The 18987-nt window shown below is 36.8% G+C and overlaps 1 protein-coding gene across 2 annotated transcripts in view; it reads right to left on the bottom strand.

The window, feature by feature from the left end:
* Positions 1 to 6322: 6322 nt before the first annotated feature.
* LOC131064677 (uncharacterized) overlaps positions 6323 to 18987 on the bottom strand; it is an 82705-nt gene continuing 70040 nt past the window's right edge. The window contains exon 3 of one of the 2 annotated variants that reach the window (XM_057998904.2): positions 6323 to 6928. In XM_057998904.2, the coding sequence (XP_057854887.1) occupies positions 6807 to 6928 (122 nt within the window). In that variant the 3' untranslated portion in view covers positions 6323 to 6806. Of the gene's footprint in view, positions 6929 to 7407; positions 7441 to 18987 lie in introns of those variants that run through there. The other variant, XM_057998905.2, reaches the window with a different exon arrangement.

The raw sequence follows: 18987 nt of genomic DNA, 5'->3' as shown, positions 1-18987 counted from the left end.
AGAATATCTCGAGGATATCGTGAAACCATACGCCACCAACGTTGAAGGAATACCATGAATGTTTCATTGTTTTAATGTTTGGTGTTACAAACGTCTAGCATGGTGATAGCATGTTGAATTTTATAGGAATATTGAGTTATGAATTTGTTGACTAATTCATCAAATGATCTGACAGGAGGTGTGATTTTGGATAACCATTCCATTGTTTGTCCTCCCAAACTTCGTGGGAATAACCTCATCAGATAGGTGTCATCGTGAGCAAATTCAAGACTCATGGTGCAGAATTCTCGAACATGATCACGAGGATCGCTTTTCCCATCGTATTTGTCAAATTTTGGAACGTCTGAATTTGGAGGAAAAGGGACCATGTGCAATCTTCTATCAAAAGGATAAAGACAAATTTCATTTAGTGAATATCGTATTGTTGTCCCTTGTTGCATGTCTTGCATTTGTCTTTGTAACATTTGCATTTGTTGAGTAAGGGCAACCAAAGGCGCATTGTTTTGCCGAGGGAAGACTTCTTCCCTTGCATTAATCCTGGGTTGAAATGGTGTATGGAAGAGTATGTTTTGCTCGGGGATGCGTTGTTCAAGGATGTTTTGCCCTGGTGTATTTTGTTCTGGTATGTTTTGTTCAGGAATATCTTGCTCAGGGTCGTGTGCTTCCCCTTCTCGTTGTCGTTCTTGATACTCGTAATTTTGAGATCTTGTTCTAAACATGTCTGTGTCAAAGTCTTCAGGAAGTTTAACCCCTTTGCTTGTAAGCATGAGTAGGTATTTTTCCTTGTCATTTTCCATGAGTCTTTCCACAAGTTTTTTGAAATGAAGCACTCTCTTGACATTCTTGAAGAAGTTCCTCAGAAATTTCGGCATCCTCTAGACTCGGATGCTCGAAAGGATTTGATAATCTCTGATTCATGCTGGATTCTGATTGTATTTCGCTTTGTTTGTTTTGTTGAGAGCGAGTAACAACAGGCATCTAGTAGAAGTTTTATGTGATAAAGGGGATAAAATCCTCTTCGATGTGTTGCTCGGGGGTTGGCGGTTCAAATCGGGGTATGTTGTAAGTGATGCACTCAGGAAAGAATGCAGGATTGATCTTTCCTCCATGGTTTATGATTTGACTGAATGCGGATTTTTGACAATATGCTCTAGTCTTTAAAGGTTCCTTGTCAAACTCGTTTGATTTGTTCTGAATATAAAGTTTAACGTGACGAAGGAATGTACTATGAGATTTGAAGAGTTGACAATTGATGTATAAAAATTTATTTCTTTTGACAAATTTGGAAAAACTTGGTTGTTGTTTCTTCAACGTGGTGTTACGATAAATATTCTTTCTTCTCAGAATATGAGGATTAGTCATGCATAAGTGATTAATGGTTTCCTTTTGAATTGTTTTGGATTCAGATTATCTTGTTTTGAAGACTTCAAGTTTTACTTTATCAAAGTGAAGGTTTAGATGCCCCCTCACGACAAAGTGTGCCAAATGATATGGATAAAGTTTCCCGATATGGAAACTTGATTTGACAACTTGAGGCTTTGAACAAGTGTGTTTTGGATAAAATTTGTGAGATAATAAAGGACCTATTTGTCACTCGTGATGATGTTTCATGATTTTGATATGATAGATATGTTTATCGTGCAACCAGTTTTGGATACTGGACAACTTTTTTTTGACTAGAAATTTGTCTTAGAAATAGTTTTTAATGTTCTCTTTCTGATACTCTGTTTTGACGAAAATGAAGCTGATGAAAGGAGGTTTCCAAAAAAAATTTCAATTTTTTTCAAATTTATCTCTGTTCTACCCCCTGTTTTTCTGTTTTTTATTACGCGCTAAAGCAGAGACGGGATGCGCTACAGAAAGTTTTCAATGCGCTAAGGAAAAGACCACACGTGCTAGGCTGCCCCCGGCTACGCGCTAACTGGTTTAGACTGTTTATTTTTGCTTCCAATTTTACTCAAAAAGTCATGCGCTAGTATGAGCCTGCTAAGCGCTAACTGATCAACTCTATGTGCTAGTTTTTTACTCCTGCGCGCTAAGTTGATGCTTCCACGTGCTAGACTGTTCTTAAAATGCGCTAAGTTACGACTGTGGGTTTTGGATTCTTGGTAAAGCGTTACTGTTAAGACTTGACGCGCTAAAGTTCAGTTTTAATGCGCTAAAAGATAATTTATATGCGCTAAGAGGTTGTTCTTATGCGCTAGACTGCCCTGATGTATTGATTTGGTTGTTTTTTGCGATTTTTGGATCTTTGTTTTGAATTTTTCAGTGTTGACAGATGATTTTCTGAAGTAACAAATGAAAGCACGGTACCAAAGAGACAACCATTTTGCTTAATCTAACAATAAGTGTATGTTCTACGAGGATGTGTCAAATCCCCAATGTTTTAACAGGTTTGGATACAAATAATACACTAGTCTCGATACTCCGTCAACTCAAACAGTCGTGTCACCCCCTAGGGGGCACCCGTTTTTTTGTTTTTTGTCAGAAATTAACTCAAAGTGAATTGTTTCACAATTGAGTAGTTATCTTGGGAGATATATGGTGAGTGATCTTGGGGGCAGATTTTTTCCCACCCTTGCACTATGATATTACAAATGTTTGGTTACTGACTCGGCTCAAAGTTTCTATTTCTAAGGTTCGTAATCAGGCTTCATGTTCGGTCATCAGTGATAAACTCCCTCAGGAGGCTTCCCACCCTTTAGAACAAAGGTTTTACATATCTCAAGGATACTGGAGGAAGGCTAATCGCTGCGTGCAACCATTGAAAAGGACTTTTGTCACTTTCCACTTTTGATTATAGTGGGTTGGAACACTTGGCGTCAAAGTTGTTTCCCACTTAGGTCGTTCCCTTCACACCGGCCACGATTGGCTTTAAGAGTTTTTCAAACCCTCAGAAAGGCAGGCCTGCTAAAGGATGTAAAAGCTTTAAATGACTGAAAGCGTAATAGTATGGCTTTTTTATCACCCAGTTAAGGGGAGAGCATATATCTTCTACTTTCGAGACAAGGCAATCAAGTTGTTCCTTTTATCCTTTCAATTCAGTGATTTTTTTAAAAACTATATAGAGATGTTGCTCCACAAAAACATGGTGTTCTTTTTATTTCTTCAAAGCAGTGATTATCTAATCTAGAAAAGAACCTGGTCAACAAAGCAAAACTTTGATTGGGTCAACAAAAGAAAATCGGAAAAAGGGGAAGAACTTCCCTCTTTGATTGTAAACAAAACTTTTTAAGTGTGGTTCTTTTTCCTTGCGAAAATTTAAAATGGATCATTTTATGCACCAAAGGATGGTGAGGTTCTTTTTAAAGTTATTTTTGCAAAAAATAAAGGTTGTTTTGTTCTTTTTAGAGCCCAAAAAGGAAAGTTTTTCTCTTATGAAAGCAAGAAAGATTTTTTGATTGTGGTTCTTTTTACAACCCAAAATAAGGTGAGTTCAATTTTATCCAGCCAGAAGTAAAAGAATTCCAAATTTTAACTAACTTAACTAAGTTAGTAAAAAAAAAAAAAAATTCTTTGTAATTCTGTAAATAGAACTAAGCTCCCTCTGCAAGAAAATGTCAAAACCCTACAAAATGTCAACCAAACCGTTAGAAAATTTTTGGATCTTGTGGACTTCTATGAGTCTAAATTTAAGTTCGGTTACGATTTTTGGTTTTTGTATCAGTTTGTGATGCGCTACAGAACAAACTGCACGTGCTACAATATGACAGTGATGCACTAGGTTGTCTTTCGGACGCGCTAAGATGGTTTCTGGATGCGCTGCTTTGTTTTTCTCCCACGCTGAGACTTACAGAAAAATATTAGTGGGGTAATGCGTTATAGTAAAGACTGGACGCGCTACGAGATGGACCCAACGCGCTGAACAGTAAGCGGGATGCGCTAGACAATTAACCAGATGTGCTAGGGAATGTTTCCCACGCGTTGTTTCTTGTTTCCCGCCTACCTGCAAAAAGGGTTAAATGCAAAAACCGATTTGATATATGGGCGCCAGAAATGTATGCGAGAAAAGCGAGTTAATAAAACTTAAAATGTGAAAAATGAAGCCTAAGGAGCCTTGTCCACACATCCACAGGACTTCTTGGAGCAAGCTATGAAGTCACGAAGGATGACTCAGCTTCCCAAGGTTGGTTCCATGGTTCTCTATCTCACAAAATCCCTCAAGCCAATGTCTTTGCTCTCAGATCACTAAGCAAAGTGGTTTAGGGATGACAAATGCAAGAACGAGGGATGCTTTGGTTGATTTTATTATGAAATGCATCCTAAGCTATGCATGATCTTACAAATGCAATAAACTAGATTATAAGATGACAAGATTATAAGATGACAAGATTAGTAGGAAGACTATCCTAGCATGATATACTAGTCTATGATTAAGCTAAATGATAAGGAAAATACTCTAAACATGCATATTTAGATTAATTCCTATTTAAAAGAAAGGCTAAATGATGAGCATAAATGAGATGTTAAAGCTTGCATAGATTTGAGTATAAGTATGATGTTAAAGACTTGGATGATTAAAATGGAGGATGGAGAGCTCTATTTATAGCAAAAATAGGGCAATAGATGGTCAGGATTGAAAGAGTTAATCAAGGGTTGAGTTTGAAAGTTGTTCAATCCATGTTTGCAATTTGCACCAATAAAATGGTGACAATTGTTAACATAAGACTGGTTGAGAGAAGGGGTTGGAGACATTAAATGTCTGAGAAGACCTCATGGTTACCTTAGGGGGTAAGGGTTAAGATTAGGTTAAGATTATCCATTGGATAAAGCTTTTACCCAAAGGATAAACTCTTGTGCAAGGTTTAAGGGATAACCATGGTCAAATCAATGAATGCTTGATAAGACCCTTGGGTTAGATTGAGGGTTGAGTTTAGAAAAAGTCTCTAATCATACAAGAGGGTTGAGTTAACCATTAATGGTTTGGAAGAGAAAGTTGTTGGAGACTTGAAGCCTTTAATGGTTATCAAAGACTTTGAGGATTTGAGAAGTGACTTCCTCTTGCTTAGGGATGTGACAATATTTAGGAAATGGGTTAGGCTAATTTAGAAGTGATTAGAAGAATCTAGAAGAGGGTTTAGGATGCAAGTGGGAGATGTAAGAAAATGCAAGTGGGTGAGGGATAATAAGTTTAATTAAAATAAATTGTTTTATTTTAATTTGGTTGCAAATGGAGGTTTTTAAATAAATTAGATTTGTTTAATTGGGATTCCCTACTTAATTAAATGTAAATTTAATTAAAAGGTTTAGAAGAATAGATTTAATTAAATAAAATGATTTATTCAAGTAAATGACCTAAAAGGGGTTAATTGAATTTAATTAAATAAATTGAATAATTTACTTAATTAAATAGAGGAATGTGGATAATTTAATTAAATTAGATTTAATTAAATAGAAAAATGAACATAAAATATTCATTTAAGAATATCGTCATTTTTATATGTCTACATTCTCAACTCTCTCAAATTTTAAAATCTATCTCTCATAATTACATTCCTCCAAACTTGCCCTTGCTAGACTTCGTCGTTCGTGCTTGCACTTTGATTACTTGCTTCATCACATCAACTCAGACTCCACAAAAGACATAACTCTGGCTTAACAACTTACAACTTGGTCCACACCCCTAACTCATCTGGACTTAAACTCTCAAGGCTTCCTCTACAAAATATACATTCTCCGACTTTCTAAGGCAAGGTCTTGTTAAAATTCACATCAGGATTCTAGGCATAGAACAATGACTTCCGCAAGCTTAGGCCAGACTTGGCCCTAAAAAGAACCCTGGGCAAGCTCTACGGAGGAAACCCTAACATACCTAACCCAGGCCATCACTAACTCACTCAAAACACCTAACAAGCAGAGAAAAGTCAAGCAAAGAGAAAGCAAGACCCAAAAAAGAGAGGGGTCCTCATTTTGATGGGGCGATGTGTGAGATGGTCACAACACTTTGCTAGCTAGGTCGGTAAATAAAATATCATAGTACCTTACCAAAAAAGTACATAGTAAGTTCGCAACCTATGCCTTACAGATTTTTGAGTGCAATGTTGTCTTTAAATTCAATGGAACTTGTATTAAAACAAATTATTATATATTCCAAATATCTTGGACAAGACAAAGTTCTAATATTGCATTGAATTGATCACTACTTATTTCCTTGCTCTTCGTAAGAGAATGGGAGTTCCTATTTCCATTTCATGAACATAATGAGCTAAGAAACAATCATAAAAAAACAAATCGAACATAATCAGCTATTCCTAAAAGCACACACATAGAAATTCAGAAGTGCTCCTGTGCATTCCTAAAGTAGAAAGTAGTAGAGAACATATAAATTAAACAGCGAATAATAAGATTGACTTGAGAAAAAGTATAAATTTCAGTTAAATTGAGGAGAGCTGACCATCCTTCTCTATGCCATTCAAGCATAAAGAAAATATTGAATGACGTGAGATATGCCATCATTCAGTTTGTAGTTAAAAGATTCGCATAAATTTTCACTAACCGTAGTCATAATGATATACTCAGATCTCACATTTCAAAAAGTTTATAAAAGATCTAGATCCTGACAGTTCTACAACATAAAATTGCAAGGAAAAAGATGAAAAAGGGCCAATTTAGCACCACTCTCGTACATGTATAATGGTACAATATTTAGCTTCTATGCTTCAATCTACTTCTTTGCTCAAAATTTTGTCATGACTAGAAACAAGGACTTGAACTCTATAATGGCAAAGATTGAGTTCTTTAGATCATCTCAAGATGGAACACCTTTTGACTTCAAAACTATATGTAAAAATCTTTTTCACACGAATTCAGGCCTCAATTGCATTCTTCTGTTTGGTCTCAGCAGTTTTGTTGCGCATATCATTAATATATCTCCACACACGTTTGTTTACACCACTAATCTTCTGGGGGGCTTTTGGCTTTGGCATACCTGCTCAAAACAGAAATCTGTCCATGAAAAAAAAAAGATAGCTCTAACCATGGAAAAAGTTCAAAAGAAATTTTTAAAATGGTCAGTTAAGTCAAAATTGAGCCCTTACATTGTGGATTCGGATGAAATTTTTAAAGTTCAACAATCTGTTTAGATCACTGATACTTCAGTATAATTTTTTCATCATAAACTGCACTGTGCCTCAGGCAATTGAAATGAAAGATAAAGCCCAAAAACAAAAATAAGGGAACTACAGAGCACATTTCACAGACTAAATTTGCAAACAGGATAGGAAAAGGGCAAAGAGTATAAGTTGCGTTATTTCCCTGCCAGTCATTGCAAAAGTCAGCTGATGACACAGAAAAAGTTTAAACGAAGATACTAAGCATCAACCCAATATAGAGTATGTGAGATATTTTGCCAAGGTATGGATTGGTATCATCAAACACCATGACATAATTTACAATTTTAAACCTTACATTTTCAGTTCAAGCTGCAAGCTTCAAATCTGTCTAAACAAACAAAAAGACCATGTTACATATAGATATTTGTATCAAATACAAATCGTTGATTTTAGAGTGTCTCAGATACAGCAAAACAGGGATATGCACAAAAAAACTGCCATCAAACATTTCAGATTAATAATAATATTCATCATCTTTTTTTAAATTGAAATGCATTTATTACTCCACTGAATAAAAGGATTATATAATTCTAAAAAACGGGTTACAAGGAAAAAATCTCCCTATAAAAGCTGAAAAACTGACTGTGTGCAAAGCATTTTGATTTCCACAAGAATCCAATGGCAGTCAAACAACTTAAACCAAGTGAATCCATCAATTCTGAATACCTCGGCAAAGATGATACACATTACTATAAGACATGAAAATTAATTACAACATACAAAAGCGGTAGTTCATCACTCTGCTTCTTTAAAGTACAAAGCAGTTAAAAACTCCTGATTGCTCCACAAACAGCCAGCAGCTCAAAAGATAAAAAAATCTTCCAAATATCAGCTTACACATGAATTGTATGCATTGGAAGAGAAGAAGCATGTAATTTCTATTCTCTTCTTGCACGCTTTTAAATAAATATCAGTGTAATAGAAGTTTTATGTACCACCATCATTCTGCATACAAATGCGCCAGAAGAAGCAGCTAGTGTTTCCCCTGCTCCCAAGGCAAAATAGACAGATTGCTATACTACAACCAAAGTCTGACATGGCACCACCTTTTCAATTACTTGAAGAAGAAGAATCATCTCATCTTCAATGACATCTCCCAACACTATGTGGAATGACGAGGTACATATCCTATGTCTCTTTTCAGGAATTTGCCATGTACATATTTAATAAATTACTCTAATTCTGATTAAAATTATCAATAGCTATATTCTTCTCTGTGTCTACATGAAAATTTATGTTTCATCTACATTAAAATAATTGTTTAAATTTGCTTCTTTGGAGAAGTTTGCCCCCATGCTTGCTACTAGAATCCAAATAATACAGATGCACATGAAAATTGTGCTCAACACCTTGTCCATTTCAAACACATTTGAACCATCAAGAGAAAAAAGAGAACCCCAATTGCATGCCAAAATGTTCGAAACAAATTTGTCCCCAATAGATTGCTTTTTAAAAAGGTGGGTTTTGGGCCAACTGCCTTAAAGGCTGGTGTTTCTAATATCCCCAAAAGTTGTGTCCGTTCCCATAAAAAGCGTGTGATGGACACACTACCCAACAATGGCATTATTAGTATTGGGTACCCTCATCGAATTGTTTTGTCCCAGGGCAATAGGAGCACTGGATGTTGAACTGTCTAAGACCCTCTCAACAACAAGAAACTTCAGATCCTGGTGACATTACCTCTTGACAACAACCATCCAATAGATTTTTTAGAAAAAAGTGTAGTTATGAAAAAATTGTGTGAAGATCTGAGAGATATGAAATTTTCTATCCAAGTTCTTTTGCCACATAGATGAGAAGACAAAATTCTCAGACGTTGAACTCCCAAGGAAAGATATTACTACACTATCAACCATTGCAATTATGCATCATAATTTTTCTCCAATGGTACCCCATTACATACCTGCATTTGTAATCTAGGAGTTGAGTGTCATTTCATAAATTGTTGTTGGACTTGAAATGTCACTCAAGGATGTAGCCATAATTTCGAAACTGAAATCCATAATTGCATGTTTTCCCTCCTCGTCATGCAAATAAGATACTTGATCAGAGGCATTTGAGGCATTTATTTTGAGATTGCTCATAGCCTTCATATCCTTTTTCCCTTTCTTTGCAGAAGCCTCTTTCCCTAAGGTGTCTAGCAAAAGCAACTGTAAGAGGATTGGGACCGCAACAATTTAAGCAAACTTTCAGCCAGATGCTCATAGACTGGCCCAAGTCCAGACCTTCATTAAATACTTTCATGCACTCAGCAATTTTCGTCTTTTCCCATGGCCTACTACACAATTCTCCAAGTTCCACACACATTCACACCAACTTCTTTGATCTCTTTAAGAAGATTGGCTCTTCACTAAAACATAATGCTCATCAATGCTTGTAAACTGATGCTTTCTCATGCCATTTACATCATTCCTCCAGATACAACCATGTTTTGACCTCCAAATTGTATTGCATTACTGTTTAATGGGTAATAATACTTAGTAATGATTGTTGCTTCCATTACAGGAAGCTTTGAATGTATGCTTCAGACATTTTCAAATGTTCTTCCCATAATATTCCTGTCCACCCACAAGACCAAGAAAGTACCATGATACCACCATTATGATCCTAAATGTTCTGATAGATCCAATATGGAGCTTACTGTAGTTCTAAAAAATTATGAAACTTACTGTAAACCTAGCTCTGAAACTTCAATCCATACATAACAAAAATCTGAAAAAAGAGTTACTAAATTGAAATGTGAAACTACTAGAAAGTAAATCTGAAATTTCTGGAGAACAAATATTTTAACTGTTTGAAAGAAATTTAACTCTCTAAATTCTCACAAAACCTGAATGGCCCTTTCAAATAACTGGAAAAGAATACAATAAATGGCCAAATTTGATTAGAAATAGATGTAGATTACCTAAAGTAGAAGCAATTATTTAAAGTTCTAAGTTGCTGGGCTAGGGTTCTCATAGTGATGGCACAACAGTGACAGCAGCAGATTAAGAACTGTGCACAGCAGAAAGATCAGCACGAAGAGAAGATAGTTACATAAGAGAATAAGGCCCAGCTATTTAGGGAGTCTTCTTTGAGATTAGCACCCAGATAACTATTTCAGACTTGAGTGATTTGTGGATGCACCTGAGTCTTCATTACTTTGATTAGGAGCTATTTGTTGTTAGACTAGATTGATTAGTCAGACCAGTTGATTGATCAGTCAATCTAAATGCCACTCCAATAAGTTGTAAGCTTAACTTGGAGCTTTACTTGGCACCTTCTTTAGTTTCTCTTAGATTCCTACTGCACGTGCCAATTTAAAGGGCACATATTCTAATTTTAGTTATGATGCATACAGGGTCTCTTTTCCAAAATTCCATTCCAATCCATTCTATTTCTTTTCAGATTTAATAAGAAAATAGTTGCAGGTTTGAGAGTTCAATAGTGTGTGTTTTCTGTTCACATTTTCAGTACTGTGTATTTTTAGATTACCATAGGCAAAGATTATTGTTTTGATTGAAATTTGTGTGTTCTAAGTACCCAGTTTTAAGACTCAATTTCTGAGTGCAGAATCTGTTTACCTAAGTTTTAAGACTCAATTTCTGAGTGCAAAAAAGTAATATAGCATCAAAGCAGTAATCTGAAATCTTCCAAGGTTTGCATAGATGGAAAGGACAGCTACCTATGAGAGGGAGTTTGGGGTTGCAACAGGTATAATGCACTAGCGATAATGATTGAAGCAGAGCCATGGCATTAAGAGGCACAAGAACCTCTTATAAGTTGTTGGGTGTGATACCCAGAATCTTCCAGTGATTGGAGAGTTGATTTTAACCTAAGACAGGTGGCTCATTTTTGTCATTGGGTGTGAATCCAAAGGGTATTCAGTGATTGAAGAGATCCAGACCTCAGAGAGTGTTGTGACGTTTTCACACATCGCCCCATTGCAAATGGGGACCCCACTTTTTGCTTAGGCATAGATGTTTAGTTAGGTCGTCTTAGCTTGGTAAGTTTAGTGGTTGTTAGCCCTTGCTTACGAGAGGTGAATATGTCTAGTCAAGTCAGGATTGAGGTTGTGTTGCCAACCTTGCTAAGGTGGTTAATGTTGCTAAAAGTTGTCAATTTGCAAGAAAAGTCTTAGGGTTTGATGAATTGGGGTTTTGGATGGGCCCCCCACTTTTTGCTTAGGCATAGGTGTTTAGTTAGGTCGTCTTAGCTTGGTAAGTTTAGTGGTTGTTAGCCCTTGCTTACGAGAGGTGAATATGTCTTGTCAAGTCAGGATTGAGGTTGTGTTGCCAACCTTGCTAAGGTGGTTAATGTTGCTAAAAGTTGTCAATTTGCAAGAAAAGTCTTAGGGTTTGAAATTCTATGAATTGGGGTTTTGGATGGGCCCCCCACTTTTTGCTTAGGCATAGGTGTTTAGTTAGGTCGTCTTAGCTTGGTAAGTTTAGTGGTTGTTAGCCTTTGCTTACGAGAGGTGAATATGTCTTGTCAAGTCAGGATTGAGGTTGTGTTGCCAACCTTGCTAAGGTGGTTAATGTTGCTAAAAGTTGTCAATTTGCAAGAAAAGTCTTAGGGTTTGAAATTCTATGAATTAGGGTTTTGGATGGGCATAGATCAGAATAAGGGAGTCATCAAAATTTGCTTTCAAATATAGATAAATTGTGAAAGTCTCATGACCTAGGTTAAGTTTAGATTCCTGAGATGAAAATTTGACAAAGGCATGAGTTTACTCCATAGAGGTGACCTTGACAAGTGTTTGCTTAGCAAGTTCAAGTTTGTGCAAATGAGAACCTTGAAATCCCAAAACGAATTTGATACGAATGGAGATGAAATTTCCGCCCTTCAAGTCGGAGATTTCAAGACTTGGAAGAGGTACGAATGAAATGAGGTACAAAATTGGTACGAATGGAGATGAAATTGCCACCATTCAAGTTGGAAAGTTCGGGACTTGGACATGGTATGAACGGACCATGAAACGAATTTGGTACAAATGGATGTCAAAATGCCGCCTCACTCAAGTTTCAATGAAGAAAAGAGGTATGAACAAAGTGCGAAATGAAAGTGGTGCAAATGAAATATAAAACACCCAAGTACAAATGAAGTTCCAATCACCGATTTGAGAAAGGAGGTTTTCACCAAGTCCAAATGAAGCTTGAAAATCCGCCATGATGATCAAGTCCAAATGGAGAACAAAAAGTTGCTCCAACCATCAAGCCCAAATGAAGGGAGAAAAGCCACTCCAACCATGAAGTCCAAATGAAGGAGAAAAAGCCACCCAAGACAAGAAGTCCAAATGAAGCTTGAAAAGCCGCAAAGATGACCAAGTCCAAATGAAGTTTGAAAAGCCGCCAAGATGACTAAGTCCAAATGAACTCAAGAAAGCTGCTCATGTTGTCAAGTCAAAACGAAGTCAAAATTGCCGCCAAGGATGTTAAGCACAAACCAATGGTATTTTACCAATGCAAATGAAATTGAAAATGTCGATCAAGATTTGGTGATACAAAGGAAAAGGAAAAGGCCAATTGCTTTATTAAATTCACCATTATGGATTCATCAAACAAATGAAATTGCAAATATCAAAGTGCGAAGGAAAGTGAAAATGCTGCCCAAGGTGTTGATGTAAATGATTTGACATTCACCAATCAAGATCAACACAAATGCAAGGGAAAATTGCCAAATCATGTTAGCATCAAAGGAACATTTTATTAAAGAGTTACAAGTCGGCTGTCTCAAGGGTAAGAGCACCTAACAAATAGAAGTTTAAAAGGACATCTTATTTACATATTATGCAAGTCGGACTAGAAGAAATTGAAGTGAAAAGTGGTGACTCTAAGCCCTTAGTGCCTATATATATGGGGGCATTTGTAATTCATTTTGTCACACATCAAAGCATCATTCAAGCAAAATCAGATCTGCATTTCAAAACATCAGCAACTTTATCTTCAAGAAGGTGATTTGACAAAGGAGATCAGCGATTTGGACAAAGAATTTTGATCATTTCATTGATCAAAATATACTTTTGAGAGAGGTGATTTGCATTATAAAGGTTCTAAGTCCAAGCTGGAAAATTTTCAGTCCAAATTGAGGGCTACATAGACGAAATTTGGTGAAATTGTATGCATCATCAGACCTATAGAAAGCACAAAATCAAACATATGGAGTGAAAGGTAAGTGAAGTTAATATGTATTCTATGTTTTTGATCCCCTTTTGTTTGCTTTGCAGGTGACTAAAGGAGAAATCAAGGACAAGTCTGATTGTAGGAGGATCAAAATAATGCTCCAAAGGGGTAGTTCAACATCAAGATCAAGTTCGAGACATGCAATGCAAAGATCAAAGTCAAGACCTTGAAACATGAAGAAAGATAGCTTATTTGATGAAGAAATGTTTTACAATCTTGAATTCCCTTCGGGAATCCAAGAATCAAAGTCAGTACATTGAGGAGTCAAATCCAACCAAATGCACCATTCATCAAGTAGATCATGAATAAGAGAAGATCAACTATCATCATCACATTGAACAAACTGAATAATGTTAAGTATCAAGAGATATTACTCAATACTCATTCATGATGATGAATCAAGTCTGCAAGTGCAAGTTGAGAGGGCATCCTAGTCATCATCCCAACAATTAGAGGAGCTCCACATCAGCATGTCCAGATGCAATGCCCCCGATTCATCCTATGAAGACACAAACTTTGAGCTACCTGCCCCTATTTTCTATTGGTTCACATTCAATATTGGACCTAAAATGTAATTTTCTCATTGGTCAGAAGGCGTTGTTGTAACGAACCCTAATTAGGGTTTCCATCTTGTACTCCTGGCCATTGATTGGGAATCAACCTGAGCCATTCATTGTAAAGAGCTATCTATATAAGGCTCAGTTTTCTCATTTGTAAAGGGGTGTTAATAATAGCAAGAATAGAACAAGAGTAGAAGAATAGATAGAAGATAGTTAGCAATTAGAATAGAAATTAGATTAGGAGAAGGCAAAGATTGCTGCCAAAATCTTGTTGTAAAGAGCATATAATTTCATTGAAGCTATGGTGAATTAATGTGTCATTTCAACAAGTTGCGTGGTCTCTACTTCTCAATTCATTTGCTTTCATGTTGTTTAGATGAATGAAAGAACCTTGTGTATGATCAATGGCGAAAGTCATATATCCATACCACTAACAATTTGTTGATTGAAAGTTTGCCTTGTGTGGTCAACTGGAATCCTTAAATGAGCTTAACTTCAATTGCTATTAATACCTTGATATGCATCACCTTGATGGTATCCTTGTTGTTGATGGTGATTCGAACATCATTTTTGCTCTCCTTAGAAGATCACACTAAGCTTTGTGGAGTTGTTGCTTCGCATGTCGAAGCAAGGTTTAGTCGAGTTTCACCAAAGGTTGTTCATTGTTCTCAAATTCTAAAGATTAGAATAGACTCCTCGAACCCTATGTCTTTTGTTATTTTATTTTCCAAATCAAGTAGTTAGAATCTAAGTTCCAGCAACATCCAAACGTTCAACATTCAAGTATTCAATGTAAGTCCCCTTGGATTACCAACAATCACATCAACCATTGAGTTTATCCACGAATCAAGACTTGACAGTAGAAATCTTGGACTTGTCTCATTTGATCGCGAAACATAGCATTTGAGAAACTTTATTCAAGAGAGGATAAGATACCTTGGTATTTTATTTTATGATTGGCTGTGCCTAAAAAACACATCAACGGAGAGGTTGTAGGGTGGGATGCCCTTAGTGCTCCAATAATTGGAGTGTTGATCTGCACCTGTAATAGACTGCTGAACTAAGTCATTTCAGCTGATCTCTTAAGTTTATAGTGTTCCAAGAGCTCCAAGTTTGACTAGTCTCAGTCTCAAAGTGTGTGACCACCTAGAGTGGACTTCCAAATTCACATCTTGGAAGTTGGAAATGCAGATCACAGATGCTAGAGGAGGTTAATATTTGAAGTTCTATGGAGTTGAACACTGTAGCCTCTACCAAACCTGATCAATTGGTTGAGCATAACAAAATGTCAGCCAAGGTGAATTGAATCATCCTCAATTCAGTGAAAGACCATTTGATCCCTCATATTGCAGAGAAGAAGATAGCAAAGATGTACAATGCCTTAATCACCATGTACCAGAGTGTGAACGTTTCTCACAAGATGTTGATATAGGAGCAGACTTAGTTCCACACATATCAATAATATCGGCATGGTGCCCAGTTACCTTATGAATGGAGATCACTATGCTTCAAAATCAGCTCACTACTGTCGGGGGGGAGGTGGAGAATGATTGAGTTGTTGCCCATAGCTATAAATGGGTTCTCTCCATCTTAGGATCTGTTCGTTTGGGGTTTCTATGCCCATGAGAAGCTTCCCACTTTGAGAAACTTTGGGATGATTTTATCCAACAGGAGATCAGACTAGAGACTATTTCAGCCGAAGTGGAAGAAACTAAGAACCCATCACTTGTTAGGAAGATGAGAATAGATAGTAAGAAGGGAGGAAACAAGAAGGTTCACAAGGGCAAGTAATAAGATTCATATTCTATGAACTACAGGAAAAGAGACTTGAATCAGTTTAAGTGTTTCAAGTGCCACAAGATGGCCCTCTATGCATCTCAATCCTAAAGGAAAGAAAGCCACCAACAAGAAGATGGCATACAAGTGGAGTTGGGAAATGATGCGACTTGTTCAATTACTAGATCAAGCTGTCTCCTTCCACGTCTTCAAACAATGTTCTTGAGCTAGATGATGTCTTTTATGTTCTTGGTTTGATGAAACTCTTCTCTCAATTCTTTGCATGTCAAATCTACAATGAATTGTTGAGTTTGATGGTCAACAAGTGATCATTAGCAAATACAGCCCTGAACCTGGTCAAGTCTTGGCCAGAGAAGTTTGAGATGGTGACCATGACAAGCTACTTGTTGATCCAATCAGAGCATGGCAAGATGCCATGATGGAGGATTGTCCTAGCTATATGGAGACAGTTTCTAAACCTACCCTGAAATCATTGATTGATTCTATGCATACAACTACAAAGTGTATTGAAGAGTACCAAGACAAATTTATTGCCAAAGGATTCTCTCAGAAAAAGAGAGTTGGCCTGGATAAGACTCTTACTCCAATACCCAAAGGATTCTCTAAGAGGTAGTTAATTTTGTTGACGTTTTTGCTTCAGTTACCAGATGTTTGAGATGCTGATAGAGAGACACAGATTAGTGGGGAACACTGTCCTCACAAAGCAGGGGTGTTATTTTTACCTTCAGTTTCTCAATTAGCGTTCTCACAGAGATGGCATAACAGTGATAGCAGCAGATTCAGGATCTGTGCAGCAGAGAGATCAGCATGGCAAGGGCATAGATATATAGGAAAACAGGGACCAGCTATGTAGGGGATTTTCTTTCAGATTAGCACCAAGTTAATTATTCAAGCCTTAAATGATTTGTGAATGTAACTTAACTACTTTGATTAGGAGTTAATAGTTGTTGGACTAGATACATTGATTAGACATACTAACAGATTGATCGATCAATTTGAGTATCACTCTTATATGTTGTAAGCTTAACTCGGTGCCTTACATGATAACTCATCTAGTTTCTCTTAGCTAGATTCTTAGTGCACTTATATATTGAAAAAATACATATTTTAATTTTAATATGATACATATGAAGTCCCTTTTCTAAAATATATTTCAAATTCAGTATTTTTCTTTTCAAATTTAATGAGAAGACAGTTGCAGGTTCGAGAATTCAATACTATGTAATTGCTGTTCACATTTTCAGCAGTGTGTGTTTGTAGTTTAGCATAGTCAGAGATTATTGTTTTGATTGAAGTGTTCATGTTTAAGCCACTTAGTTTTAGGACAAAATTTTCTGACAGTAGACTCTGCTTATCATGGTCTGAAAATTATCACTAAACTTTACTAGAAAGATATGGATGCCAACTCAGGCGGAATAATCCAGATGGTGGGAGACTACCCATGGCCCAGCAACACAATTGCTGTAGGCTTGAGCACAACTTCCATCAAAAACACAATGACCTTCTAAGACCTGAGAGCTATTAATTATTTTCTCTTCATGAATTATTCATTGCATCCATGTGCTATAATTCCTTTTTATGCACATACAATTTCCTACCAAAAAGATATATTGAACACAAACAAATTGGCCAAATATGTGGATGGGAAGAATGCTGTAACCGAAGAGATGGATTGGCTCATTAAACCCAAAATGGTGTCCCAATTTGCATGAAAGGGTGGGTTAGGCTCACTAAATAATTATGTCATTATCGTTGGCATAGAATAACATAAGGTTCATAACAGTGTGATTGCTAGGAAGCTAGCTTTGAGTAGCAAGAGGCAATGACACCAAAGGTCTGACTTGTTAATAGGCTACAACCAGAACAAAAGTCATGTAATTGGGCATAAACCTTATGGTCCTTTGTCCTTTGAAACTAGAGGTTTCCCTAGCGCTAACTTGTTTTTGGCCTCATGCTCATATTCATATCATACGAAGGTGAAGTCACTTGATATCAACTTCTTAACAAGAAAAGAAATTTTGACCATAAATAGCATCAATGATCTGAACTCAATTGAATAATGAAAAGTTAGTTGGTTTGACTTACTAAGCCAACATTCTCACTTATAGTCAAAATGTCTAACTTGAAACAATCTTAAAACACTTCAAATTTTATTCTCAACAAGACCAGAATAAGGCAGCTTGTACAGAGGTCCACAGAAGTTGCAGATGGTTCTAAGGTAATCTGGGCTCTTTAGCATCAAACAATGCTGAAGTGGATCCTTAAGATATAACAGAACAAGGTACAATTTCGTAATTGAAAAAACCACTAGAAATCACAAGGTGGTGGTGTTAATTTTGTTGTAGCAATCTTACAAGTGCCACAGTAGTTTTGCATATGTGGTGGTTTTAGCCAGGTTCAAACAGGGTCCAGTTTTGTCAATAAGAAAACTGCCAAAAATAGCAAGGGGGATTTTCCCTCAGCTCAATCTGATTCTGCTTCTGTGGTGACAATCTTCAAGATGTCATGGCGGTTTTGCAATCAAGTGGCAGTTTTGCTTTGATATATGTGGCAATGTTTACCGTGTTAGAACAATTGGAAAAGGTATTGTTATCACAAAAGCTTGCACCCTTGCTGAGCTATCAACTCAACAACCTCATGAAACATGGAAACAACCCCGAAGTGTGGGACCTTGTGCAAGGGGGTTGAATCTCCGGAGAAGGCCGGCTTCCTTCTCAATCCAAGTGCAGGTATTGAACCAACTCAACACTTCAAATCTTACTTCTAAGCCTATCCTAACAACTTGCGGAGGAAAAGGGGAAGAGAGAGATGCTTAAAATGAAAGGAGGTGATGCGCCAAGATAAGAGATGTTTCTCTCTCCACCCAAAATGGCACAAAGAATCAACTGAAACACCCAGGAGACGAACAAACTTCAGCTGCATGAATGACCTCAACACATGTATGGAGGTTAGAACTTGTTGAATGTCAAGAGGGGAGAAGGTTTCCCACAAGTCACACCCAGAAATGGGTTAACACAACATATATGTGAAAGAAAGTCACAAACATACACTTATAATGAAGGTAAGAACACATACACAACATTCATATGTTGAAGTAAGGCAAGAATGGTAATTTCAATTCATTCAAAGGCCAATGGCCAAACTTACAGTTGCAGAAATGCAAAAATATACAAATCTTTAAGAGAAGTGAAAGAGCGTAGAATAGCTCAAGCCAGCAGGGAGAGAACACTTTACAATGAGGCATAACAGCCTTATATAGAAAACTAGTTGCAAGAGTTTTTGGAGCGTAAAAAACCCTGAGTGTTGATCACACCATCTAGAAATGTTGCAAGCCGGAAGGAAGTTGGAAAGACTTCA

This window comes from Cryptomeria japonica, chromosome 8, assembly GCF_030272615.1.
Source record: "Cryptomeria japonica chromosome 8, Sugi_1.0, whole genome shotgun sequence".
Taxonomy (NCBI): Eukaryota; Viridiplantae; Streptophyta; class Pinopsida; order Cupressales; family Cupressaceae; genus Cryptomeria; species Cryptomeria japonica.
The sequence above is the reverse complement of the archived record's forward strand: the minus strand, read 5'-3'. Positions and strand labels throughout refer to the sequence as shown.